The sequence below is a fragment of the Carassius auratus genome, chromosome 36, assembly GCF_003368295.1.
Source record: "Carassius auratus strain Wakin chromosome 36, ASM336829v1, whole genome shotgun sequence".
In the NCBI taxonomy this organism is placed as follows: Eukaryota; Metazoa; Chordata; class Actinopteri; order Cypriniformes; family Cyprinidae; genus Carassius; species Carassius auratus.
Genome location: NC_039278.1, coordinates 5,763,942 through 5,791,256, shown reverse-complemented (window position 1 = coordinate 5,791,256; position 27,315 = coordinate 5,763,942). Strand labels below are relative to the sequence as shown.

The 27,315-nt window shown below is 39.0% G+C and overlaps 2 protein-coding genes across 4 annotated transcripts; both read left to right on the top strand.

Moving 5' to 3' along the window:
- The first annotated feature begins 1,321 nt into the window (after positions 1-1,321).
- sp2 (sp2 transcription factor) lies at positions 1,322-11,714 on the top strand. Of its 3 annotated transcripts, none has more exons than XM_026220992.1 (8): positions 1,322-1,376; positions 2,520-2,596; positions 2,786-3,538; positions 7,696-7,914; positions 8,034-8,319; positions 8,459-8,645; positions 9,583-9,776; positions 9,870-11,714. In XM_026220992.1, the coding sequence occupies exons 1-8, from the start codon at positions 1,370-1,372 to the stop codon at positions 9,968-9,970; spliced, it is 1,824 nt and encodes a 607-aa protein (XP_026076777.1). In that variant the 5' UTR covers positions 1,322-1,369; the 3' UTR covers positions 9,971-11,714. The 3 variants fall into 3 exon arrangements, with proteins under 3 accessions (XP_026076777.1, XP_026076778.1, XP_026076779.1); XM_026220993.1 differs by having other exon boundaries at positions 1,364-1,394; XM_026220994.1 differs by lacking the exon at positions 1,322-1,376 and adding an exon at positions 1,403-1,720.
- Positions 11,715-13,065: 1,351 nt separating this feature from the next.
- abcc10 (ATP-binding cassette, sub-family C (CFTR/MRP), member 10) lies at positions 13,066-26,568 on the top strand. Its single transcript, XM_026220991.1, has 21 exons — positions 13,066-13,150; positions 13,414-13,617; positions 14,552-15,923; positions 16,267-16,494; positions 16,640-16,796; positions 17,691-17,854; positions 18,035-18,114; positions 18,768-18,939; positions 19,030-19,128; positions 19,227-19,491; positions 19,578-19,757; positions 19,861-19,990; positions 20,237-20,429; positions 20,579-20,922; positions 22,452-22,621; positions 22,818-22,978; positions 24,315-24,568; positions 25,496-25,641; positions 25,771-25,868; positions 25,960-26,072; positions 26,268-26,568. The coding sequence occupies exons 2-21, from the start codon at positions 13,430-13,432 to the stop codon at positions 26,407-26,409; spliced, it is 4,656 nt and encodes a 1,551-aa protein (XP_026076776.1). The 5' UTR covers positions 13,066-13,150; positions 13,414-13,429; the 3' UTR covers positions 26,410-26,568.
- The last annotated feature ends 747 nt before the right edge of the window (positions 26,569-27,315 follow it).

Here is a 27,315-nt window from a genome sequence, read left to right as displayed (position 1 = left end):
GGTGGTATACTCAATGACTTTTTACACATTATTTTTGATTAAGGATCATAATCAAATGAATTTAAGTTTGTCTCACCATTGAACATATCTGTTTGTCCTTGCAGATTGCTATAATAAGTTACCAGGGTTTATATATATATATATATATATATATATATATATATATATATATATATATATATATACAGTACAGACCAAAAGTTTGGACACACCTTCTCATTCAAAAACTTTTCTTTATTTTCATTACTATGAAAATTGTAGAGTCACACTGAAGGCATCAAGGGCTATTTGAGCAAGAAGGAGAGTGATGGGGTGCTGCGCCAGATGACCTGGCCTCCACAGTCACCGGACCTGAACCCAATCGAGATGGTTTAGGGGTGAGCTGGACCGCAGACAGAAGGCAAAAGGGCCAACAAGTGCTAAGCATCTCTCGGGGAACTCCTTCAAGACTGTTGGAAGACCATTACAGATGACTACCTCTTGAAGCTCATCAAGACAATGCCAAGAGTGTGCAAAGCAGTAATCAAAGCAAAAGGTGGCTACTTTGAAGAACCTAGACTATGACATGTTTTCAGTTGTTTCACACTTTTGTGTTATGTATATAATTCCACGTGTTAATTCATAGTTTTGATGCCTTCAGTGTGAATCTACAATTTTCATAGTCATGAAAATAAAGAAAACTCTGAATGAGAAGGTGTGTCCAAACTTTTGGTCTGTACTGTATGTATGTGTGTGTGTGTGTGTGTGTGTGTGTGTGTGTGTGTATATATATATATATATATTGGGGTTACTCAAGAACTGCACAATGTCACGTTGCAGAATCCAAGTATTTTGGTGTTGAGAAAGCAGTTGGTTGCATTAATGAGATGCACCCCAGGCATCTCAGAAAACAGTTTCAGTTTTTTCAGTTTCAGATTTTCAGAAGACAGTCGTGTATTCTGATGCAGCACCTGCTTTCATACTGCAATAGAGAAATAACAAAGTGCAAGCAGATTGATCCATGTCAATTACTTTTGATTGATATGCAGCATTACCCATTTCTAACTGGGCGAGCTCAACGTCAGTGAAATTCAAGCCTGCGTAGTATTGGCTCGGGTTATTATTTTGACTGGGTCACAGACTTACAGTAACGCCCGCCTTCCTCCTGAAAACTCGACAATCTATGGCCAAAAATACATCCTTCAACTGTCAAAGAAATACTGCATTACTTCATTAGCCGGAGTAAACGTCCATCAGACAAATGCTATACTGTGATTGGTCAGGACTGCGAGCTTGCGCTGATTGACAGGTCACCGGATTGGCCAGAGGGCGCTGTAGGGGCGGTCTCTCGTGTGGGCATCTCGAGGCTTCACGGATAGTGAATGTCGTCATGAGCGGTGGGTAGGAATTATAACGTTGGTGTTTATATTATTATGTTACTTTCTTAAACATTTTCTCGAGCGAATTAACCGATATATATTTCATATCCTAGCTAGCACGCACGGGTTTTAAAAATTACGCGTAGCACGGCTGTTCTACCAAATGCACACTTCCGGAATCGCGGTTCTTTTCCGCAGCGAAGAGTTTATCTGGCTAGTTAGCACTTTAGCATAGCTAAGCCAGCAGTTTCCTCCTCCATCAGCGCACTCGACTGTGTCTGCCTGCGGACAGAACAACCCTTTAGCCACGCTCGTAGAAAGACATGTAAACATGTAGGCGGCTGATTAAAACATCATATAAAGTGAGGTTAAATCGATATTTTAATGAATTTCATTTGTATAGCTCAACCACTTGCAGCTATCTGACGTTTAGCCTGTTAACGTTAGCCGCTGGTTTCAGGCTGCAGCTTTAACCAAACTGCATTCTTTTGGCATAAAAACATGATTTCTCCCCTTCAAGCACGAATGTCTCCATAAACACACAAGGCTTGGTTATCAGTGCTTGTGTCCTGATTTTCAGTCTGATTAGCTTGTAATGAGAGCAAATCCTTTACGTAGCAAAGTTGGGAATCCGTTAAATATAATGGCAATAAGATCACTGTGGTGTCATTTCTTGAGACTTACTATGATTTTGATCCCATTCCAGTAAATGTGGATAAACCGTTAACTTTGTTAGTTTTGACAGCCAAATATCAGCCATCACAACATCAAGTGTTTATTTGGGTTGGGATCTGAGTATATGAGCACAGAGCTGAGTGTTTACCATATAGATGTATACACACTAGAGTGGTTTATTACAGCTGTCGCATCCTTAGCTACACTGTCATAAGTGGGAGTGCATGCCATTCATGTTATTGTTTATTTATTATTATCAGTTCATTTGATTTCTTCAGTATTATCAGTTTCTATGCAGACATTAATCACAATGCTGTGGTGCTTTGGAAAATAAGGACACGTATGCGTGTGCAGTCGAAGCACTGAATTAATTTGCCGTCAGTAGTGCAAAGAACTCCTGCAGCATTTTTTCATTCCCCAATGGAAATCACATTTGGAGAGTTCTGGTGTTTCCTTTGCATAAAAAGATTCACCTTCTTCTCGCAGATCAAAAGGACAGTATGGCCACCACTGTCGCAGTCAGCCCCAGTGAATATCTTCAGCCCTCCACCAACACTTCTCAAGTAAGGCCCCTTCAGTCTGTATTTTTAAACTATGTTTTATGTGTGCACTGTAATGAAAATGTTAACCAATAAACCAATAATTATTTCCAGTTATTGTCAAAATGACCATTACTGCTTATTCTCAAATTATATGTTTTTATATTATGAAATATTGTAATAGTAATTGTGTATCAACACTCTTTCATGTAGGATTCCCAGCCCTCCCCGCTGGCACTTCTGGCAGCTACCTGCAGTAAGATCGGGCCTCCGGCTGCCCAGGCCCCAGTCAGCACTCCACCGTCTCAGCCAACCACACGCCGTCTGCACCCCATCAAGCCCGCCCCTATTGCCCCAGCTCCACCCAAAAACTTTGGGTTCCTCTCAGCCAAAGGAAATGTTATCCAGCTGCCCGCGGGACTCGGTTCGTCAGGGGCCAGCCCTATTGTCTTCACTATTCAGAGCCCTTCACGTCCAGCAGGCACATCCACTGCCAACATCCAGTACCAAGTGATTCCTCAATTCCAGGGGTCTCAGACCATTCAAATGATGCCTCAGGGAGGACAGATCCAGATCATCCCTGGAACCAACCAAGCCATCATCACCTCACCTGTCACAGTTCAGACTGCCCCGCCCCCTCTGGCCCCGGCACCGACCCCCCAGCAGAAGAGAGTGATGATCAAGCCATCCTCTCAAAAGCGGCGGCAGAATAATGCCAGTGTAAATACTAACGTTGTACGGCTCCCTAGTGGACTTACGCTCCCACTAAATGTTATTACTAGTGAGGTGGGAGGAGCACAGGTTTTAACAGAGACTGCTGCTGCTCCGGTGAAGAGCAAGAGGGGGAGGAAGAGACAGGTGGCTATAGCCCCGCCCACCCCGGCCCTTCAGCCGGCCTCACCGCCACATGTAGCTGAACAGGTTGAAACCTTACTAATAGAGACCACAGCTGACAACATTATTCAGGTATGTGCGTTTTTGTAATTCTGCTTTGGCTTCCTAAAAACCTCAAGTGCTTTAACTTAAAATTGTGAATTTTTTGTCTCATCGGACTGATTTCAAAATGACCTTTATTATGTTTAAACTGTTCTATGTTGGCATGTGTCTCAAGGGAAAATCAAGAGTGTTTTTGTTGCACAAGTTTGCACAAAGCCGTTCTTATTCAACTCAAAATTAAATCATATTAAGAAATTATATTTTGCTGAAAAATATGCTATATTTATGATTTTTTGGATCGTGACATTATTATACTTGATAGCTAGGTACATTTCATCCTTAGTGCAAGACAATTCATTCTCAGCATTAATGAGATGCAAAAAGAAAAAAAAAGAATTACAAAGTATATATACACCATATTTGTTTTTATGTTGGGTTTAAATTATTTTTTTTATTAAATAATTTAAAAACTTTTATTAAATCTTAATAATCATTAATATTTGATGATAATTAAAATAATATTGCATTATATTCATTGCTCATTTAGTATTATTTATTTACTATTATAGTTTTTATTAAAACAATCTTTAGAAGAAAAAAACTTATTTAGTATATTTGTGTGTTTTTGATGATTTGTCAATTTAAGTAATTTGTTTTCATTTCAGTTTTAGTTCACTTTTAGTTTGTGTGTTTTTTTTTTTAATGCTTCAACTTTAAAATTCCAGCTCCAAGGCAAAATTTATATTTTGCTTCAAAAGTAATTTCAAGTAATACCAGTGTTTTAATGGTATTAGGTTTAGTAAATTATAAATTAGTGGTCGACCGATATGGGATTTTTAAAGGGGTGGTACAATGGTGTTTCGTGTATTCACATTGTTAAATAGATGGATTCTCATGCTAAACATGGCCAGAGTAAAAAAAAATAAATAATAATAATTTGGACGAATGACAGAGAATTTCTGTGTTGAAAATCTTACTTCCGGTTTGTTACAAGTTTCGGATGCTAATGACGTAGACGATGGTGGAACTCCTTGTGTGAGCATTTCTCTCGGAAAAGTGCGCCGTGCACACGTTGACCAGAGGAGAGCGAGACCGCACACATCAATGCGCTTCAAAATCGTCGCCAGCACTGCATAGGATTTGTGGATGTGAGGGAAAGTTTACCGTGTTTTCCCAAGAAACCAGCGTTACATGAACAGTGGATGCAGTTTGTTTTTCTGGGACAGCAAAATTTTTAACAATTGTCTTAACAAAAGTCTTAGTTCATGTTAGCTCATTAAATAATAAAAATTGCAACTTTGACAACCAACAAAATATTGGAATACTTAAGGTTAAAGAAGGTTCAGAAGAATTTTTCATTGGCAGTTTATGTTAACTAATGAGGCACTAATGTGAAGGGAACAATAAATAATCAAAATGCTTTCAAACAATATCTAGGGCATGTTGTAGTACAGATTAAATAAATGTAAACAAAAGTTTGAAAATAAATAGCCTATTAAGTCTAAATATTTAAGTATTTGGTGCTGTAATGAACATCATAGCAAATCCACAAAATCTGAATGGATGTTTAAATCTATTTAAATAAGTTTTAGAAAGTAGCAGCTGCTTTATTTATAGGGTTTCCAGGGTAAGGGCTGCATAATAATATTGTGCATATTCACTACCGTGATAAATCACATTACAAAATACCGGCTCTAGCTGTGATTTCTGTTGCTAGAGGCCGCTCTTGTACTGTATAATAACAGTGCATATTCAGTGGTTAGCAGTATGTCCGCTGTTTAGCAGTATTTCATACTGGACCAACCAGACAGTTAAATGGCGACTAGGGATGCCACAAGTACTGGCACTTCACTACCAAGTCGGTGCTGAAAATTTAAAAATGTGATGATACCAGCGTCTCTGTAGTACCGGTAGTAAGTTACAGGCTCCCGAGTATATTCGGTACACGCAGCTGCGTTCAGTCGCTTCCGTGTTAGTCTAAGCGAAGGGCTCCAGACGATAGCCGAATATATACTAATGTCTGTGAATATTAAACTGCAAAATACTATTTAAATATTACTCCTGCAAATTTTACATCTCTGTGGGTGACGGGTGCAGATGCGCGGGAGCTCGCTGTTTTGTAGTCTCTGCCGTGTGTCACTATATGAGGACACGAGCGCATAAACCTTCACTTCATGAGAATTTACCGTTTCATTTGAGAAAACTGTCATATCATAAACACAGACACTCAAAGATCTTCATGGCAACCCATCAAAAAAAATGTTCGGCTTAATGGAGTAAATTGAAAATATATTAATCTACTGTTGTAGCCTACAGTAGATTTCTATGTCTCTATGTAGTAATAATAATAGGTCTCTATTAATAATATTAATTATGCCTAGACGGTTGCTTGTTTTTTACTTGTTTTGTTGTAAAGAGATATCTGATTAATATATCATTTTTTATATTCCTAGACTTATTTGTTGCAGTTATTTACACAGTTATATTGTAAAACTAAAATACTTTTTTTAGTTTGCGGTGTTAAATTTTTGGCTGGATTTTAAGTTCTTTTTTGCTTAAGAAAATAAATAATATTACTGTCAAATTCATGTCAGATAATAAAAACTGTAATAAATACAGTAGTTCACCATGAATTGTTCATGTTTAATAAGGGATAAGTCTGAAGCACACCATAAAATAATTCTAGCAATTTACACAGGGCTAGTAGTACATACAGCTGTATATAGAGATACACACCCAGGTATCGGATCAGTACTCGGTATCGGCCGATACCCTGAACCCAGGTATAGGAATCGGTATCGGGAAAAGAAAAAGGGTATCGGAACATCTCTATTATAAAGTTGTAATATGTCTCTAGAACAGACATAATAATCGATGATCAATTAATTGTCGATAAGAAATGCAATCAATTAAGGCTATCGATCGATGGTCGGTTAACCGATTTAAAGGTTTAGTTCACCCAAAAATTAAAATTATGTCATTAAAGGGATAGTTCACACAAAAATCTAAATTATGTCATTAATAACTCACCCTCATGTTGTTCCAAACCAGTGAGACCTCCTTTTATCTTCGGAACACAGTTTAAGATATTTTAAATTTAGTCCGAGAGCTCTCAGTCCCTCCATTGAAACTGTGTGTACGGTCTACTGTCCATGTCCAGAAAGGTAAGAAAAACATCATCAAAGTAGTCCATGTGACATCAGAGGGTCAGTTAGTATTTTGGTCCAAAAATAGCAAAAACTACGACTTTATTCAGCATTGTCTTCTCTTCCGTGTCTGTTGTGAGAGAGAGTTCAAAACAAAAACAGTTTGTGATATCCGGTTCGCGAACGAATCATTCGATGTAACTGGATATTTTGAACCAGTTCACCAAATCGAACTGAATTTTTTAAATGGTTCACATCTCCAATACGCATTAATCCACAAATGACTTACACTGTTAACTTTTTTAATGTGGCTGAGTTCAAACAAACCAATATCCCGGAGTAATTAATTTACTCAAACAGTACACTGACTGAACAGCTGTGAAGAGAGAACTGAAGATGAACACCGAGCCGAGCCAGATAATGAACGAAATTGCTCTTTTTCGAGCAATCAACTATTTGTGCAGATTAATTGGCAAAACCGATACATTGTTTGACCTCTAATCAAAGCTGTGTCTCCCATCGGAGATGCTGCTGGGCTGTGGATTTGATATCTCACAATAGATTTGAATAAGACATGCTGTATTTTTGTATGTAACACAACATAGCGTCACGTTAGAAAGTGAATAACGATTGGTCATTTTACTGTATGTCAGTGCTGGCTTAACATCGGAGTGGCTCGTCTTAAAGAGGAAGCATAAGCGCATGAGATGGTGTCATAATTCCATTTTGAATAATATCAGCCACCCGGCCAATGCGGATATTCAAAAAATTCCAATTATCGGCTGTCCTGATATATTGGTCGACCGCTAGTGATCATAATTAAAAGTATTGGGGAAAAAATCTCAGATAAAATGTTCGGAACCTTGTGGAAAATATGTTTGCCAGTAGTCACAATGCAAATACAATGTTTATTAAAAGGGCTTGGGGTTTTATTTTTATTTTTTTGTGAAGAATTATGTTTTTATCAAATTTACCCTGCAAGTATGTGGGCAGCTGTTTTTGTTGATTGTGTATGTTCCTAATAATGTCTTCCTGAACCAGGCAGGAAATAATCTCCTGATAGTGCAGAGTCCAGGAGGGAATCAGCCTGCCGTGTTGCAGCAGGTGCAGTTGGTTCAGCAGAAACCAGATCAGCAGGTCGTTCAGATCCCCCCGCAGGCTCTAAAAGTGGTACAGGCTGCCTCTGCCACACTCCCTCCTGTACCACAGAGACAGACAGTCACACCCAGTGTGCAGGTGTCCCCCTCAGAGCCCACACAGGTACATCAGGAAACAGCATTTTTTTTTATGGTTTAATCATGTTTAATTTTGCTTCATTTAAATAAAAATAAATATCATTAATTATCTAAAGATGTCATGCATGTGCTCTGCTCTCCCAGTTGCTGTTTAAAACGGCCTCAGGTGAATGGCAAGCTGTACAGATACAGGAGACAACTGTTACCACACCAACAACACCCACCAGCACCCCCACACCTGCGGTGGTCACTAAAAAGGCTCAATCAGGGACACGGAAAGAAAGGACTCTCCCTAAAATTGCCCCAGCTGGAGGGGGTCTCATAACACTGAATGCAGCCCAGCTAGCTTCTGCTGCTCAAGCAGTTCAGACCATCAGTATTAATGGTGTCCAGGTGCAGGGTGTTCCTGTAACAATCACCAACGCTGGGGGTGAGTGAGTGAGTGCTTCGTTTTCACAAACAGAAGCGAAAATACAACTTATAATTGATTTGTTACTTAACTCTTTCAAAGAGTTGAATGATGTTAACATGATCTTGGTGGCATTTTGTTCGATGCTCGTGTCTTTTAGGCCAGCAGCATCTCACAGTGCAGACGGTTCCAGGTACAGGTCTGCAGCTGGGCGGTGTGCAGACACAGACACAGACCATGCAGGTGGAACAGACACAGACCCTCGCGCTGGAGCTGCAGAGTCAGCCAGGAGAGAAAAAACGCCGTATGGCCTGCACCTGTCCCAACTGCAAAGACGCAGAGAAGAGGTTGGAAAGTTTGTTTTAAATCTAACGCTTTTTTGATGATGTTGTTTGTTTAGTGTAAAATAGGTCTGGGCGATATGGTCAAAATATTGTCACAATATATTTAACCCCATATCATTTTTTGCAATGTTCATTTCATAACATTTAAAGAATAGTTCTGAAACTGTCAATTTTCTGAAAAGTGCTCACCCTCTGGCCATCCAAGATATAGAAGACTTTTTCTTCTTCAGAACAGCTTTGGGAGAAATGTATCATTACATCACTTGCTCAGCAATGGATGGGTGCCATCAGAATGAGACTCCAAACAGCTGATAAAAACATTAGCATCACAGTAATCCACACGACTCCAGTCCATCAGTTAACATCTCATGAAGTGAAAAAGCTGCACGTTTGTAGAAAGCAAATCAGGCATTTTAACTATAGACCATCACTTCTTGCCAAAACACGAGTCCATAATCTATAATAATTAATAAGGTTTCTTCTGGTGAAAAAGGTAATTCCCTGTTGTCCTCTTGCATCAGAATCCATTGACATATTTTTAGGACTGTTTTCATTTTTAAGCGGTGCTTGATCGGTGCATATTTCTCACTGGAGGGAGTGTTGTTATGGACTTAATATGGTATTTAAGCTGGAAGCAACGGTTTGAGGATATTGATTTTATTTGTTTCAGGCGTGCTTCTTTCAGCTTTTTGCTTAGACTGGAGTCGTGTGGATCGTATAAAAATGTCCTCAGTTGAAAATATAACTATTTGCAACAACACATTGCATTTTTAGTTTTGTCAAATAAGACTGTAGACTAGACGAGACTAGTAGGCTGTTCAAATGTTTTTCTTATTGATATCATGGATTTATTTTTTCTGATAAATATCAATATTGATTCAATTCAAATGGTTAAAGGAAAGAGTGTCAGAAATCACTTTTACATTCTTGCGTGCTGTAGGCCGGGAGAGGTGGGGAAAAGAAAACACATCTGTCACATAGCAGGCTGTGAAAAGACCTTTCGAAAGACTTCGCTGCTGCGGGCACATGTCCGACTGCACACGGGAGAGAGACCCTTCGTGTGCAGCTGGGTCTTCTGCGGGAAACGGTTCACACGCAGTGACGAACTGCAACGACATGCCAGGACACACACAGGTATGCAAGCTCCAGATAGACACATGCACTTAATATAAATGTGATGCATCTCTAATATTCTCTAAATTCACCTCATTTTGGGTCGGTTTTCAGGAGACAAGCGTTTTGAGTGCAGTAAGTGTCAGAAACGTTTCATGCGCAGTGACCACCTCACGAAGCATTACAAAACACACATCAACACAAAGAGCCTGTGAACATCGTTTATCACGGGGTTTCAAGACCTTTGAGAGGAGATGAGAACGAAAACGCTGTTCCCGGGGCTTGAAGGATGGGAGGAAACAGAGGTCAACCTGCCTTCAAATGTACAATGTGGGACGGGAATGTCACCTGTTTTGACCAGCCGTTTCAGGGTAAACTGGCCACATTTTTACTCACCCTCATCAACTGAGGAAGGCTGGCTGGCCGTAAAATGTGGCCCTCAACTGAGATTCATGAAGGACATGGATGCCAGTTGTGTCTTGACTTGATACCTCTGGTATACGGAGTGGAAAAGATGTCTGTCTCAGCAGAAACAGACGCTTCAGCCAAAAAAAGAAGTTAATTTCCCTCATTATTTACATTTTTGTTTATGTACATGTTTTTGGTTGTTTTAGCTAAACCAAGCCCCTTACATGAAGTGTAGCAGCTAATGGACAGTGTTTCCTGGCTTTTTTTTTTGCCTAAATGTTTGTTTTCTTACATACAAACATACATTTGTACATATTATGGCAAAATTGAATACAAAAGTGACGCTTTGGACAAACTCTTTGACCCAGTTAAATTATTTTCAGTTGTTAAATGATTTTTTGGAATTGTAAACTTAAGCTTGAAATTGTGTATGACTTTGGTTGATTGTTTTTAATATTAGTAGAGGTTTTGGAAAATGATATTTTGGCTTTTACGTACATGTCCATATTAGACAATCATGTCTTGTATAGAGGCAAGAAACGAGAGAGTAAATATGTTGGGACTTGCTACCTGTTGAAAGGTTGATCGTCACATAAAATAAGGAATTAATTTATAAAAATAAAAAGCTTAAATTGCATTGAATGTATGCAGGTTGTGTCTTTATTTAAAGACTGCAAATGTGTCCATTCAAAAATGTCGATTAAAAACTCATGTTTATGTTCTCATGTAAAGCAGGAAAAAAATATCTCACAAAATAGGAGACAATGTGATGAAAATGTGATTGTGGTTCCATTATACCATCAGAAATGTTTGATTTCATTTACGGTACGTGTAAAGCGGCTACATGCTGATGGGTTTAATGGTTAGTTCAATTCTGTCATTCCATTTAAGTTGATCTAAGCTTTTGTCCAAGCTCTCTAAAAGAGGCCTTAAGAAGAAAAGAAATCTGTGCTTATGTATGTTTGTATAGTGTCTGAGTTTATACTGTTGTATTTGGGTGTAAAATGTAGGATAATTGTTACACAAATGTGTATTGGCTATTGTTGCCAAACATGAAATCTGTGGACTGTGTACAGTGTAAATGAGAAGGGAAAAAAACAGCATTGTATAGTTTCATTCCTGTAATATGTAATGATAATAGATTACCCTTTTTATTGACTAAAAGTTGCCTTAGTCTGCTGAACTCCATATTTAAAGAGTCTTTTTCCAGGTAAATACATTTGTAGACCTGCTTTATTTTTCCTTTTATTGTTATTTTTTAACTTATAAATTGTAAAGAAATGTCAATTTATGTGCACTGACCAAATTCAGGGTTTTCGCTGAGTGGATCATTTAATTTTCTGGTTCATGTACCTACATCTGATTTTACAAAATAAAAGTTCTTTAGCTCGCCTTGATAAAAACCCCACATTTAAAGAGCCCTGACTTTGAAAATCGGTACGTAACCCTGTGTTTGTATAACTTGTATTGCAGAGCTTAGACCAGAGAACTTGCTATCTTTTTCTACAGTCAGACCACCGCTCACTCACCTAATAAAGCATTACAGACTGAGTGTTTCTCTGTTTTTTAATGAAATGTGTTCTTTCAGCATTCACTCACTCTCATGTTCAAACCCACATGACTTTCTGTCATGTACCAGCCTCAGGAGGTGACCTGACCAAGTTCCCCAAGTTAAACCTTGGGTGTGATAAATTTAAATTAAATCTGCCATCAATAGACTGGTACTTTTGACAAGTGCAGACTAACTCTTGACCATTTTCACAACACATGAAGTTCATAATTCTTTCTTTGATGCTATAGCTTACATTGGGCTAAAGGAAAAGTGTATGGAGATTGTGTATAGAACAAAGATTATTGGAGGGGGGAGTGTTGTATTTTTTTTTAAGAAAATACAATTTAAAACTTAATACTTTCAATTTTATGTTCATTCAATGCATTACTTGGTGGGGGGGGGGGGGGGTTTCTGAGTAAAAATATTTCAACAATTTATTTCTGTGTATACTGAGGAGAAGAAAAAAAAAACCTAGTGTCATGGATATGAATATAAATCAGTTCTTTTGTAAATCCCAGATGACTGCCGTTGGTCAGACACTTATAAAAATGTAGTGATTTAAAAGTATATCTAGATGCAAGTTGGGTCAGATACTTAATAGGCAAAAATCAGATATTGTTTAATAAGATCTATTTAAATGTCAGTATAACTTCAGGTTTTAGCAAACCCAAGGGGGCCTGAAGTAAAAAATAGGACTTTTTCTTTGAAGAACCAGGGGAATATATAAGAAATCTTAATAAAACAAAAAATTGTTTTGTGTACCTGGAAAAGCCATATAAATTACCAAAATCCCTTTGGCATTATGGTGTAATATTTATTTGGCATTATGATATAATAATCTGTATCCAGTAAATCACAAATTACTGGAAAAGCCTTGCACATTTGTTTGTTTAAAAAGAGTGGAAACATGGAAGAGCATTTTGGTTCTTAAAATTAAGTCACAAAATGTAATATACAGAAAATGTTTTTGGTTTCATTCATATTATCATAATTATGTATTTATTTATGTATTATTATGGTATCAGTTATGTACATAGGGAGTATATTTTGTATATATATGTATATATATGTAAATATATACAAAAATTCCTCTAACGTTTATTCCTTTTTTGCATTATTTTAGTGCGATGTGTTTTTCTCTGATATTGTTACACTTAAAATGTTTGTAAGCTTTCTCCTGTGAATGATATTCTGTATTATTATTCGTCCACATTTTCAACCTTTTTTGTGCCTAACAACTTTTACACACATCATTTTTGTATTCTTGGTTTTTCCTGATATTTACAGCTTTACAGTGTGTCGTTTTTACAAAATACGATCCAGACTTTTATTTTGAAGGGGAGTGACGCTCACGCTCTCTCGCAGTGTCACGCTTCACGCTCCGCGCTGACGTGCAAGATGCCTGGAGAATAACAACATTGCCGGTTAATCACAGGTAGGAAGCAGACATTTCAATACTTTACACCAGATATGTTAGCAAAAACTTCCTACTAAGTATAAGGTTGCAAAATAAGCTTTCAATGAAGACTTAAATGCGCTGCTGTCTGCTGAAATAGGAGAATAAGAACATATTCTGACTGACGTGACATTGATTGTGTCTTAAAACCTGCCTTATGCTAAAAAGTGCTGTCTAGGTGGGCTGCTCACTAGGTACACATTCATTGTTTGTTTGACATCCAAACTTTTTTCATCCTTCAGGGCTCTTCAGAAGGCCATGGGGGGAAACACGGGTGTGTTTGGAGCAGCTGAGTTCATATCAGAGCTCTGTCACACTAATGTGGACAGTCCCTTCCCTGTGTGGCAGAATGGCACCATCAGCCCCTGTGCCAACCAGCTTCTGTTGGGATCTCTGTCACATGCTGTCATCGCCATCACTAGTGCATGTTACATTAATGCGCCCAGGTGAGTGTAAAGCTATTAGAAGAAGTCCACTCAGAAACATATGCTGAAATACAATTTCATTCATTTACTTAGGAAGGATGAATTTGATCATAAGTAACCGTCAGTGCATAAATTCATGTAACCCACAAAACATTATAGTACATTATTATTCCAACTACTTCTGAACATTGCATTCATCAAAAGAATTTAAAAAATTGTAAAAATGCATCATGGTTTAGATTAAAATCTTAAGCAGCACAACTGTTTTAAACATTGATGATAATAATCAGAAATGTTTCGTGAACAGCAAACCAGCATATTAGAATGATTTCTGTGGATCGTGTGACTGTATGATCATTCATATATATGCTGATTGACCGTAACAGACTGTAATGATGCTAACAATTCAGCTTTGCATCGAAGGAATACATTTAATTGTCAAATATTTTATTTTAAATTGTAATAATTTTACTGTTTTTACTCTATTTTTGATTAAATAAATGTTGCCATGGTGAGCAAAAGAGACTCATTAAAAAACAAAAATAAATCTGACCCACCTCAAACTTTTGAATGGTAGTGTCTGTGTGAAAATCACAGGTGGAATCAAAATGGACCCGGTTAACATTCATAATACACATTCTTAGTTTATAAATACTGTTTTTGTAGTTCAACGCATTTTAGTTATCTAGCAAAAAGTAGTCATTTCATTAGGAACCCACATAAATGGGAAAGATTCCCCCGAACTGACATCACAATGGGTTCAAGTGGTCACACTGATTCTCCGTGCCAACGAAAGACAATAAACCTTTTTTAAATCACTTTTTGAATTCAGGTTGATAAAATCAAGTGATGCCATTTTTACATCATAGTATGGATTTCAACTGAGTTGCATTTCATGTTGACTTTTATTATGTTTATTATCTTTTATATATAATCCTTGTCTTATTACCCACAGGCTTACCCATATTGTATCCTCCCTTCCCATTGGCTGGAGCTTCAGGGCCACATCGACCTTGCTGATGGCTCTCTTGTTTATTGTAGACTTGGTCCTGGTTTTTGAGCTCCATGCCCCGGACATATATCTGGACATCTTAGCTGATGGATGTGGCGTCCTGGCCTGGTTGGTTCATTTTGGAGCCGTTTTGGCGTTACAAAGATCCATGTACAGAAGAACTCGAGGTCCTGCTTTGCTTCCTGTGCTTCTCATGCTCTCCATCCCTAATCTAGCTTTCATCCTCACTGCTTACATCCAAGAAATCAGTCACCTTGGAGTCTCACGGCCTCTGCAGGTTGTTCGTCTAGCTCTGACGGTAACCAGAGCTGCTCTGGTGCTGGTCTACCTGCTGGGTTATATCTTTCCCTGTTACAGAACTCAAAGAGATCTTCTGTCCTGTAATGCAGACGATGTAGCTCCATTAATCGTCTCCTTTGAGCCCGACGAAGGGGTGACTGTAGCCGAGGATGGGTGCAGCTGGCTGTCCAGACTCCTCTACCTGTGGCTGAACCCTTTGCTCAGACGAGGTAAGCGTGGAGAGCTGGAGAGGCCATGTGACGTCCTCCAGCTGCCACATCGACTGCGTACCAAAGCAGTCACTCTCCGCTTCTCCCAGTGCTGGCAGAAATGCCTCCATCCAAAGGGTTTGGAAAGACCTGAAAGACAGGATCGGCTCCCGAGAGGAAACCTGCAGGACAACTCTTGGAGCGAGGCCGAGCCGGAGAGGATGTGTGAAGGCGGAGCACCGCATGATGTCAAGCTCCTGCAGGTGCTGCACAAGGCCTTTGGTCTACGCTACTACCTTCTAGGCGTGTTGAAGTTAGCAGCCAGCATGCTAGCCTTTGCAGGACCCCTGCTTCTCGGTGCATTAGTGAGTTTCATGGAGACCGATGGTGCACCACTGAGTAAGGGTGTGTGGTGTGCTGTGGGGCTCTTTGCTAGTACCTTCCTTGCCGCCTTGCTGAGGAACGTCTTTGTTTATGAAGTATCAAAGGTTGCGCTGGAGGCTCGGGCTGCTGTGATTTCCACCATCTACAGCAAAGCGCTAAAAGTGAGTGCATCCGCTCTGGCTCGCTTCAACATGGGCGAGGTGGTCAACTTCATGAGCACCGACACGGACCGGGTGGTGAATTTCTTCAACAGCTTCCATGAGGTCTGGAGTCTTCCCTTCCAGTTCGTCCTCGCACTTTACCTGCTTTACCTACAGGTGGGCGTGGCCTTTTTGGGTGGCGTGTGTGTGGCCGTGCTGCTCGTGCCTTTGAACAAAGTCCTGGCCTCCCGAATTCTGGAAAACAATCGACATATGCTGCTACACAAGGACGGAAGAGTGAAGGTGTGACTGTTTTGCATATGTTAATTAAGTGATCTGTAATGTTGTCATTTGCTGTTAATAAATCTTTAAGTAAATGCAATATTGTTTAAAACATTTGGGGTCGGTAAGATTATTATTATTCTTTTAGAAGAGAGACAAATTAATACTTTTATTCAGTAAGGATGCATTATATTGATCAAAAGTGACAGCAAATATGTTTACATGTACAACGTGATTTACAATTTACAACGTAAACATGTTTTTTTTTTTCAAAATCATTAAAAAGTTGTACCAACCCCAAACTTTTGAACGGTAGCGTAGCTTCCAGTTGGTAATTAAACGTCTGATATATTTTTGTCACCAGCTAATGACCGAGATCCTCTTTGGGATCCGTGTCCTGAAGTACTATAATTGGGAGGAGCACTTCACTCAAAAGATTGCGGAGGCCCGTAAAAAAGAGCTGCATCACCTGAAACTCTTGAAGTACCTGGATGCTGTGTGTGTGTACACCTGGGCTGCTCTGCCCGTGGTCATCTCTATCCTCACTTTCATCACATACGTCCTGATGGGAAACAGTCTCACCGCTGCAAAGGTGTGTAGGCCACTTAATATTCCAGGTCTCAAACACTGTTTCTTTAATAGGGAACAGAGATGCGCGGCCTGTAAATATTTCAAATATTATTGAATGGCTACATAATGTTCTACACACCCCCTGCATGTAATATGTTGTTTGGCAGGTGTTTAGTACTCTGGCTCTGGTGGGGATGCTCATCCTGCCACTCAATGCCTTCCCCTGGGTGCTGAATGGAACCCTAGAAGCTAAAGTATCTCTGGACCGTATTCAGCGCTTCCTCACAATACAGGATCAGGACCTAAGCGTCTATTACAGTCAAGGTAGGAATAGTTCATCCAGAAATAAATATTTGCTGAAAATGTTCTTAGCCTCAGGCTGTCCCAAGATGTGGGTGAGTTTGTTTTTTCATCAGAAAAGATTTGGCGAAATGTAGCATTGCATCACTTGCTCACCATTGGATCCTCTGCGGTGAATGGGTGCCGTCAGAATGAGAGCTGATAAAGACATCACAATAATCCACATGACTCCAGTCCATCAGTTAATGTTTTGTGAAGTGTAAAGCTTTGTGTTTGTCTATCATTAAGGTGTTTTAACTTGAACTTTAATCTAAACTCTCATTCTGACGGCACCCATTCACTGGAGAGGATCAAGTGAGCAAGTAATGTAATGCTAAATTTCGCACAAATTTTATTTCTGATAAAGAAACAAACTCCTCTACATCTAGAAAAGCCTGAAGGTAAGTACATTTTCAGCAAATGCGAAATTGTTGCTTTAAAAAAAAAAAAACTTTATAATTAAGAATACTCTTAAAGTTAAGAGTTTCTGTTGATTAAAAGTAATAAATTAAATCATAAAAATGAAAAATCAATTATGAAATAAAACTTAATTTTCACTGAAATCAAAAAAGTGTAACATGCAAACGTTTATTTAAATGTTAGATTTTAAATGACTGAAATAACTGAATTAAAATCAAAATAAAATAACTTGTATAAAAAGGGGTTCAAGGGGTTTGCCTGGAGAGGTTAGTGTTTTTGTGTTCTTATTACTTGTCATTTAAATAGTTATGAAATTAATCTGATGGTAAATGAAACTCCTGTATGACAGATGCCTTTTTATGCATGGCAGATTCTTAAATTAATAGTGTGCAAAAAAAACAAAACACCGATTAGTACATTTAATTAGTGCATTTCATATCTGTCATGCTTTTTGTGCAGTGTGTCCTGAGGACCCTCTGTCTGCAGTAGAGATGAACCGGGCGAGTTTCTCCTGGAAGCAGTCAGAGGAACATGATTCTGACCGTGTACCTGATGACAAGACCGAGGATGGGTCTCCACCACGCAGCTTTTATCTGCATGCACTCAATCTCAGCGTTAAAAGGGTGTGTGTGCTGCAGCGGGAGCAGTTAGCCATTCATCTGTGCTTTAGTTGCTCCAGCACAAGATCAGTTGTTTCACCCTGACTACTATAGATATATCTGTGTCCTTTCAAAACTAGTTTTCACATTTGCCCTCTAATATTCTGTTGCTCTTCTGAATAACGAAAAGCTTTCTGGCTCCAGGGCTCTCTGGTGGCTGTGGTGGGAAAGGTTGGTTGTGGGAAAAGTTCCCTGTTGGCCGCCATAACAGGAGAGCTTAGCAGGTACTGATACAGAATGAAACAAATAATGAAATCTATTCATCATGTTACTCTCAAAATGCAATTTTAATCAGAAATACATACATTAATGTTTAAAACGTTTGGGGTCTGTAAGATTTTTCTACAGTAAAAACAGTTATAATGATCTAAAACAGCTGTTTTTTATTTTAAAATATTAAAAATATATATGTAATTAATCTTTGTAATGACAAAGCTGAATCTCCAGCATCATTACTCCAGGCATCAGTGTCACATGATCCTTCAGAAATCACTGTGATATGCTGATTTGCGAAACATTTCTGAAAACAGTTATGCTGCTTAATTTTTTTTTTTTTTTTTTTTTTTTTTTTTTGTAGAATCCAGAATTAATAATAATTGCTGAATAGAATGTTCAGAAGATAATTTTATTTGAAATATAATTTTTTTGTAGCATTGTAAATGTCCTTACTTACTTTTGATCAAATGAATGCATCCTTGCTGAATAAATCCCAAATATTTGAATTGTGGCATTTATTTTTTATTTAATTTTTTGATGTATAAATATTTATGTATGTTGATATTTAAAACCCTCATTATTTTTCCAGTTTCATTTGGCGCTGTACTGCACCGTTAAATACTTTACTTTCTTCATGATTTTGTGGTTTTGTCTCCTATAGGTGTGGAGGGGAAATATTTGTTCGGGAAAGAGAGCAGGGATTTGGACTAGCCGTCCAGGAGCCGTGGATCCAGCATGCAACAGTGCAGGACAACATTGTTTTTGGCAGAGACTTTGACAGCATGTTCTATCAAGCTGTGATTGAGGCCTGTGCCCTTGCTGATGACCTTAATGTGGGTGCATATCCTTATTATGAGTGCAGATTTGGACATGGATTCCTTGGAAAGCTACAGCTGACACTCATTTGTACTATTTTGATTTAGATCTTGCCTGGTGGCGATCAGACAGAGGTCGGAGAGAACGGTGTCACTCTGAGCGGAGGACAGAAAAGCCGCCTCGCTTTGGCCCGGGCTGTTTATATGGTGCAGTGTTTTTTTTTATTTGATTGCTGCTCTTAAAAGATTTGGGCAGGATTATGATGTGTGGATTTCCTGGTACATTCTCTCTCGTCATATTTTAGGATAAGGAAATCTACTTGCTAGATGATCCTTTAGCAGCTGTGGATGCTGATGTTGCCCATCACCTCATGGAGAAATGCATCTTGGGGATTCTCAAGAGCAAGACCAGAGTTCTTTGCACACATCGGGTAGAGTTTGTGGATAAGGCCGATGTGGTGGTTCTGATGGACAATGGGAGGATCGTAAAAACAGGGACGCCGAAGGAAGTCCTTTCTTTGGTAAAAGCCCCTAAAGACTGCAAGAACAACAGCAATGCTAAGGAGAAAGGTACTGATGCTTTTTAAATGAGCGAGCAAACAATATCTGTTTTTCTTATTGCACTTGAGCTTATGCAAACAAACCTTCTTTCTCAGATGCTATAGGCAAAGAGGAAGACGAGGCCAGTGAGCCGGAGCTGGAGGCAGAGCTGGAGATGTTTGGGGAGGAGCAGAAGCAAATGGGCAAGCTGTCCTGGGCTGTGTACCGTTCCTATTGGAGAGCAGTGGGTGGATGCATGGCTTTGGCTGTTCTGCTCTCTCTTTTCCTAATGCAAGGTAGTAACACCTGTATCACTGTCAGCTCAACTGTATGTATAATGAAATATTACTGTAAGACAATCACTTCACTGCAATATCTACTTTGATTTGCCTTACACAGCCTCCAAAAACGTGTCCGATTGGTGGCTCTCTCATTGGATTTCCCATATGAAGGACAATATGACTCAGCTGGTGTCCTTGTCAGCCGATTCAGTCTTGATGATGACCCTTCTCTCTCCTGAGAGACTTACGTGAGTTAGACATTTAATTCAATAACTTATTTACACTACTGTTCAAAAGTGTGTGTGTGTGTGTTTTTTTAAAGAGCATAAGGCTTTCTAATTTAATAGTTTTTCAAATTTTCCATTACTTCAGTCTTCAGTGTCACATGATCCATCAGAAATCATTCTGATGTGCTGATTGGCTGATTATGACATTGGTGCCACAGTTGACAGTCTTGATTGGATTTTCTCCGTATACTCCTTCGCTCTCAACAGGTTTCACGCGCCCGACAGAGGTTCAGAGACTTCTGGGAATATGAGCTCTGAGCTGAAGTTTTACATGACCGTGTATGGATCTCTGGCAGCAGCAAACACAGTCTTTACAGCCGCTCGAGCCTTTCTCTTTGCTTATGGAGCGATCTGTGCTGCTACAGTCGTTCATAAGAGACTGCTGTCCAGTGTGCTGAAGGTAATCTTCCCTAGCACTGCTTTTCTGTGAGCCAAAGCTAACCATCACCTTCGGCCAAGACGGCTAAAAGTCATTGCTTAAACTGAAATAATAAGATGTAGATTTTGTAAGCACACACGACTTTATTTATATGCTTTTTTCTATTCTAGGCCACTATGACGTTTTTTGACACTACACCCTTGGGTCGCATCCTGAATCGGTTTTCCTCCGATATCTACAGTGTGGACGACTCTCTGCCCTTTGTCTTAAACATTCTCCTGGCCAATGTGTTTGGACTGCTCGGGATGCTGATCGTCATGAGCTACGGGATGCCTTGGGTGCTACTTCCTTTGCTTCCTCTGGGGGTGCTCTACTTCCAAACTCAGGGTTTTTATCGCCACTCGTCCCGTGAGCTGAAACGTCTGTGTAGCCTCACACTCTCTCCAGTTTATTCACACTTCTCAGAAACACTCAGCGGCCTGTCCACCGTGCGGGCCAGCGGACACACCGCCAGGTCTGAAAACTAGCTGTACTTCTGCTCAAATCATGTCATTTACGTTGATTCAGAAGTAATGTTTGGTTTAAATAAATGTCCGGCTCGTGTTTGACAGTAAAGGAAAAACAAAATATTTTGCAAAAAAGAAAATGAGGCTTTTTTTGTTGAATTGTGACGTTATTTTCCTGACTATTATAAATTATTATTTTACTATTTTACAATAAAAATATCTGTTATGTTTAAACGGGACTTTTCTATATTACCAACAAATTAACTGTATTACAAAAATGAGGTTTTCTTTTTGAATTTGGAGGAACTTTTTCTTCTTCTTAAAGGGGGGGTGAAATGCTATTTCATGCATACTGAGTTTTTTACACTGTTGAAGAGTTGGATTCCCATGCTAAACATGGACAAAGTTTCAAAAATTAAGTTGTACGTTTGAAGGAGTATTTTTGTTCCCAAAATACTCCTTCCGGTTTGTCGCAAGTTTCGGAAACGTTTTTTTCGAGTATGGCTCTGTGTGACGTTAGATGGAGCGGAATTTCCTTATAAGGGTCCTGACGCACTTCTGCCGGAAGAGCGCGCGCTCCCGTATAGCAGAGCACTGAGAGCACAACAGACGTTCACTGATCAGTGCGAGAGCGTTGCGAAATGTCACAAAAGAAGTGTGTTTTTGGTTGCCAGGGCAAGACAACCCTGCACAGATTACCAAAGAAAAAAAAGCATTAAGGGACCAGTGGATGGAGTTTATTTTTACAGAGCGTCAACGGAGTTGTGAAAGTGTTTGTGTTTGTTCCCTGCATTTCTAAGATGCTTGTTTTACAAACAAGGCCCAGTTTGACGACGGATTTGCGTATCGTTTATTTCTTAAGGATGATGCAATCCCAACGAAAAAGGGTCACGATCGTGTGTTGGAACCGCAGGTGGTAAAACTGCTTAAAATATCTCTGCCTCCTTGTTAGTGCATCCGCCTCCCATGCCGGAGACCTGGGTTCGAGCCCTGCTCGGAGCGAGTCGTTGCTGCTGCTGCTTTCGTTCAGTTTCAGCCTCGGGATCTGATTCTGGATCATAAATAAACAGCTGAATCTGACTGTTAGCCATGGTTTGTTTTGGATGATGGTTTTTTCCTCACGGTAATGTCACAGCTTCCAAACGTTCTCAACGCAAAAGCCTACTGGCGCTCGTGATTCTTTAGCTCCGCCCACACGTCACGCCTCCAGTCGGTCGTGTTTTTCCGGGAAAAATCGGTACAGACTATCTTTCTCTTATGAATATAATAAAACTAAAGACTTTTTGGAGTTATAAAGGATGCAGTACTACTCTATAGGTTCTCAAGATTAACAGGATATTGAGTGAAAACGAGCATTTCACCCCCCCTTTAATGCAAATTTCTTCTGTAATTTGTCATTTCTTTTCTCATTTGACTTTGAGGTGAAACATGTCCTGGACATTTTACAGACAGTGACTATTGTTCGTTTATTGTTTTTAGGTTTTGCTTATGGCCTGACACTGATTGTAATGCTGAATAAAACTGTTTTTGAGAGCAGGTTTGAGGAGGAGAATGAGAGGCGTCTGGAACAGAATCAGCGCTGTCTCTTCAACAGTAACGCTGCCATGCAGTGGCTGGACGTCCGGCTGCAGATGATTGGTGTCACTGTAGTAACCGGCATCAGTGTGATCGCTGTGATCCAGCATCAGCTCAAATCCGTCGACCCAGGTTAACCTCTTTGTGAGATAAGAGTATACATTCTATTGGAGTATTGGTTTCTGATGGGACGTTTAGGAAACTCAACTCAACAGCACTGTCCGGTTTTAAAAGATCATTGTCTAGTTCAGCCATAAGGCCTTTAAAACAGTTTAAAGTGACTGAAATACCTCTTGAAACAAATCTTTTTTCTTCTCTTTTCTGTCAGGTCTGGTAGGTCTGTCTCTGTCCTATGCGCTCTCCATCACCAACCTGCTTTCAGGCCTGATTTTCAGCTTTGCGCAGACAGAGATGCAGTTGGTGAGCATTGAGCGTACAGAGGAGTACTCCACCAACATCCCGCAGGAGCCTCAACAAGCCAGCACTGAGGTTAGAGGAGCGATGTTTACCCCGAAAACTGAATCGGGATTAAGTGTTATTAAAACAGTTTCACAACCTGTTTGTTAGGTTATTTTAAAGGAATGGTTGGTGAAAATGTACTTACCCTCAGGCTTTTCTAGATGTAGAGGCATTTGTTTCTTCATCAGAACAGATTTGGAGAAATGTAGCATTACATTACTTGCTCACCAATGGATCCTCTGCAGTGAATGGGTGCCGTTAGAATGAGAGTTCAAATATTGCAAGTCTACAAGTAATCCACACCACTCCAGTCCATCAGTTAATAACTTGTGAAGCATAAAGCTGTGTGTTTGTGAAAAACAAATCCATTTAGTTGTTCTTAACTTCAAATTGTTGTCAAAAGTCTGTATTTTTTTCATGGAATTGGGTTTCTTTAACACTGTTGCTTCAGGTTGTTTTTTATGCCGCAGGTTAAAGTGACCCCCCCCCCCCCCACACCTCATATTACTTGTAGATTATTGTGATGTTTTATCAGCTGTTTGGACTCTCATTCTGACAGCACTCATTCACTGCAGAGCAAGTAATATAATGATACATTTCTCTAAATCTTTTCTGATAAGAAAACTCTTCTATTTCTTGGATGGCAAGAGGGTGAAAACATTTTCAGAAAATGAGAAGGATGAAAAACAGGGTGGAAAAGGTCATGAATCACTAATTTTTTTTAAAGTTTTTTCATCCAAAAAAAAAACGTATAATAATAAGTTTCATAACAGAACCAAAAAAAAAGTATGTCATGATCAGTGTTGCCAAGTCCGCGGTTTTCCTACAGAACTGGGCTAGTTTGGAATTGCAAGCGACCCAAATAACATGATATTTAGCTCCTAAAATAGAAATTTTACCAGGGGAACCCCTCCAATAAGATGTATTTTACATCAACCGGAATACAAGTTTTTCCTGGGGATCCCCTCAAAATGTGATTTGACTAGGTTTGGGTTTTGAGTTGCAATGGGGTGGGTTTTGCTGTGAAAACCTGGCAACCCTGGTCATGATTCCTTTAAATACTGTATATTGAAAAAAATAAAATAGAATTGCACAGTTTTGTTTATAGGATCAGACTGAAGTGTTTAAAGTGTTGGAGTGAAGTATATTAACTGTTTTCTTTTCATAAATATTTTTATTAAAATAAAAAACAAAGTGTATTTTTTTTATTTATTTAATTGTCTTTTAAATTCATTGATTCATTTCACAATATCAAAAACTGCCTGTAGTTCTTTAGCAAAGCCCAGGTTGTCAGACCCTTTATGTATCATGCATAGTGTCCTTAATATGCAACACACAACCTTATCCTGAAACTCTCCATCTACAGGTTCCAAATTCCTGGCCTGAAAAGGGCAGAGTTGAGTTTATAGGTGCTGTACTGGCATACCGACCGGGCTTGCCCAATGCTCTTGATGGGGTCCACCTGGAGGTATTACCTGGAGAGAGGGTGGGCATTGTGGGGCGTACAGGCTCCGGGAAATCCTCATTGTTCCTTGCCCTGTTCCGTATGGTGGAGCTGAACCAGGGTCAAATCCTGCTGGATGGAGTTGACATCAGCTCGGTCAGGCTTAGTAACTTGCGGTGAGGGTTAAGTCACTTTTTGATGCTTTGCTATTTTGTTAGAGAGATTACACTTAAATGTAAAGGTTTGGATTATCAGTAAGATTTTTGTATTATTATTTTTCAACAAGGAGGATGCATTCAATTTATCAAAAGGGACAGTAAAGGTGTTTATAAAATTACAGAACATATCTATTTCAAATAAACGCTGTCTTTTTTTTTGAGCAACAAATCAGCATATTACGGTAATATGATTTCTGGATCATGTGACACTGAAGACTGGAGTAATGATGCTGAAAATTCAGCTTTACCATCAAAGCAATAAATTACATTTAAAAAAATTAATTAGAATATAAAACTGCTCTTCTTAAATTGTAATTGTAATTAAATTGTATTACTGTTTTATTGTATTTTTAATCAATTAAATGCGGCTTTGGTGAGACTTAAGAAAATTGACGGACCAGAAACCTTATAAACACTATAAACATTGCTAGGCTATATGCTATATTATATTGAACAGTTTTTTCGTCATTGTGTTAATTTATTAATTATGTAAGTAAACATAAATTTCGCTTATAGGCCTATTTATTCCTTATATATGTATATAGCCTTATGTTTTCATCGTTTACAGAAGCGCTGCAGGTGGATGATGTGACCACCTGAATTCTCAAGTTCTGTTTATGCTGCTTTTTGTGCATGTAAAATTTAAGTAACAAATGTAATCATTTTTTTATTTAATTCTAATTTAACATAATTTTTTCGGTTGGCGGTAAGTTAGCGTTTTATTTTTTGCACTTATGTTGTGAAATGCATATACGTTTCGTATCGTTTTAAATTATTTGAAATCCTGAAACTTCTTCCAGATATAATTTCCAGATGTTTCAGTGTGGTTTCAATGTGTTTAATATGGTCTCTGCATATAATAAGAATTTGTGTGGCCCTCCATAGATCAAAGCTGGCCATCATCCCTCAGGATCCCTTCCTCTTCTCCAGCTCCGTGCGAGAGAACCTTGATCCTCATGGACGTCATCCAGACTTCAGTTTGCTAGATGCTCTTGAGCAATGCCACCTGGGAGATGTAGTACAGAGGATCGGTAAGAGTCCATCACTTTTGATTGTGTTCGGCTTGTTCAATTCAAATTAATCTTACTTAAAATGATTTATCTAGGACATGAAAAAATACTTTGTTTTTATATTAATTGAATTTTTTCCTCCTATTACAGGTGGCCTGGATTCAGAGGTTGGAGAGAGAGGAAAGTCTCTGTCTGTGGGCCAGAGGCAGCTGCTGTGTCTTGCCCGTGCTCTGCTCACAGAAGCTAATGTATAACACTAAAGTAGAACATAAACAGCGTCAAACAAGTATCTGTTATTCTTATCTTAACAATGTATTTTGTTCATTTTTGCATTAATAGATTTTATGCATTGACGAGGCCACTGCAAGCGTGGATCATCAGACTGACATGCTTCTACAGAAAACGATCAGAGAAAAATTCAAGGATAAAACTGTGCTTACCATCGCCCACAGGTATATCCCTTTAATTTAGTTTGTGGGTGTCTAGCTGTTTGATTGACACCACACCACTCAAAGAAACAAAACCTAGAAGAGACCATATTTTTTCTTCTACATCTACTTTTTAGCATAGCATGTTGTTTAGTTTTAATGCCTGTCAAGAACATCTGTGTTCCCATGCAAACCCAATGAGTCTTCCTTATCCCACAGACTGAATACGATCATGGACTCTGACAGAGTGCTGGTGATGCATGCTGGGAAGGTGGTGGAGTTTGACAGCCCTGCTGCTCTGTGCCAAAGAGAAGACTCTGTTTTCCAGAAACTCTTGCGTGGAGGGGAAGAAAGAGTTTAAAATAATGTACTTTTAGCTAAGAATGTAGTTGGAGTCCTATGCTTGGCCACTGCATATGTGCAAATGCCTGCAGTTTGTATCATGAAGAACAATGAAAAACTTGTTAAATGTTTTTATAAACGGTCACATTTGTATGGATAAAAATGTTTTTTAGAAGTACATTTTTTTGTATTTGTTTGTTTGCAATTATTGGTCTGTTTCCAGATTTCAAATTTTTTTTACTGATTAAAGGGGTCATATGATGCGATTCGGGATCTTTGGGGTGATACAAGCTCTTGGTGCATGAAGAAGATCTGTAAAGTTGCAAAGACTAAAGGCTCAAATCCAAAGAGATATTCTTTATAAAAGTTAACAGTCAAACACGGCCTCACATGTCTACGTCATGATGTGGGAAGATTTGCTTAACGCCACCCAAATGTTCACGCAAAGAAAGAAGTCGTAACGTTTATTCTCGCAGTTGCCGCCGCAGGCGCCATGTTGTGGAGAAGCTGTGTGTTTTGTTGTGAAAGCGAAACTACTTTGTCTGGTCTTCCAAAAGAAAACATAACTAGAAATCAGTGGTTAAGTTGTAATATTGTAATAATATTTCAGAAAGTGGGACAGTTTCAACTTTGCAAGGACAGTTGCACTTCTGACTCACAGTCTGTAAGTACATTTCCATATGTAAAGAATTTGCCACTGATAATTCAAACGTGAGTTTTGAGCAGTGTAGTGTAGCATTTGTTGTTTCTCCGATCACAAATGCAGACATGGTTTTATATTTATGCAGCGCGATATGCAATGTAATGCATAAAAACACAGTATAAGTCATTATGATCTGTAACTATGTCCCCACTGGATGCAACGAATGCATAATTTGTAATGGGTTTTATTGGTTTTGTCTCTTCACCCTGGGACACACGGATC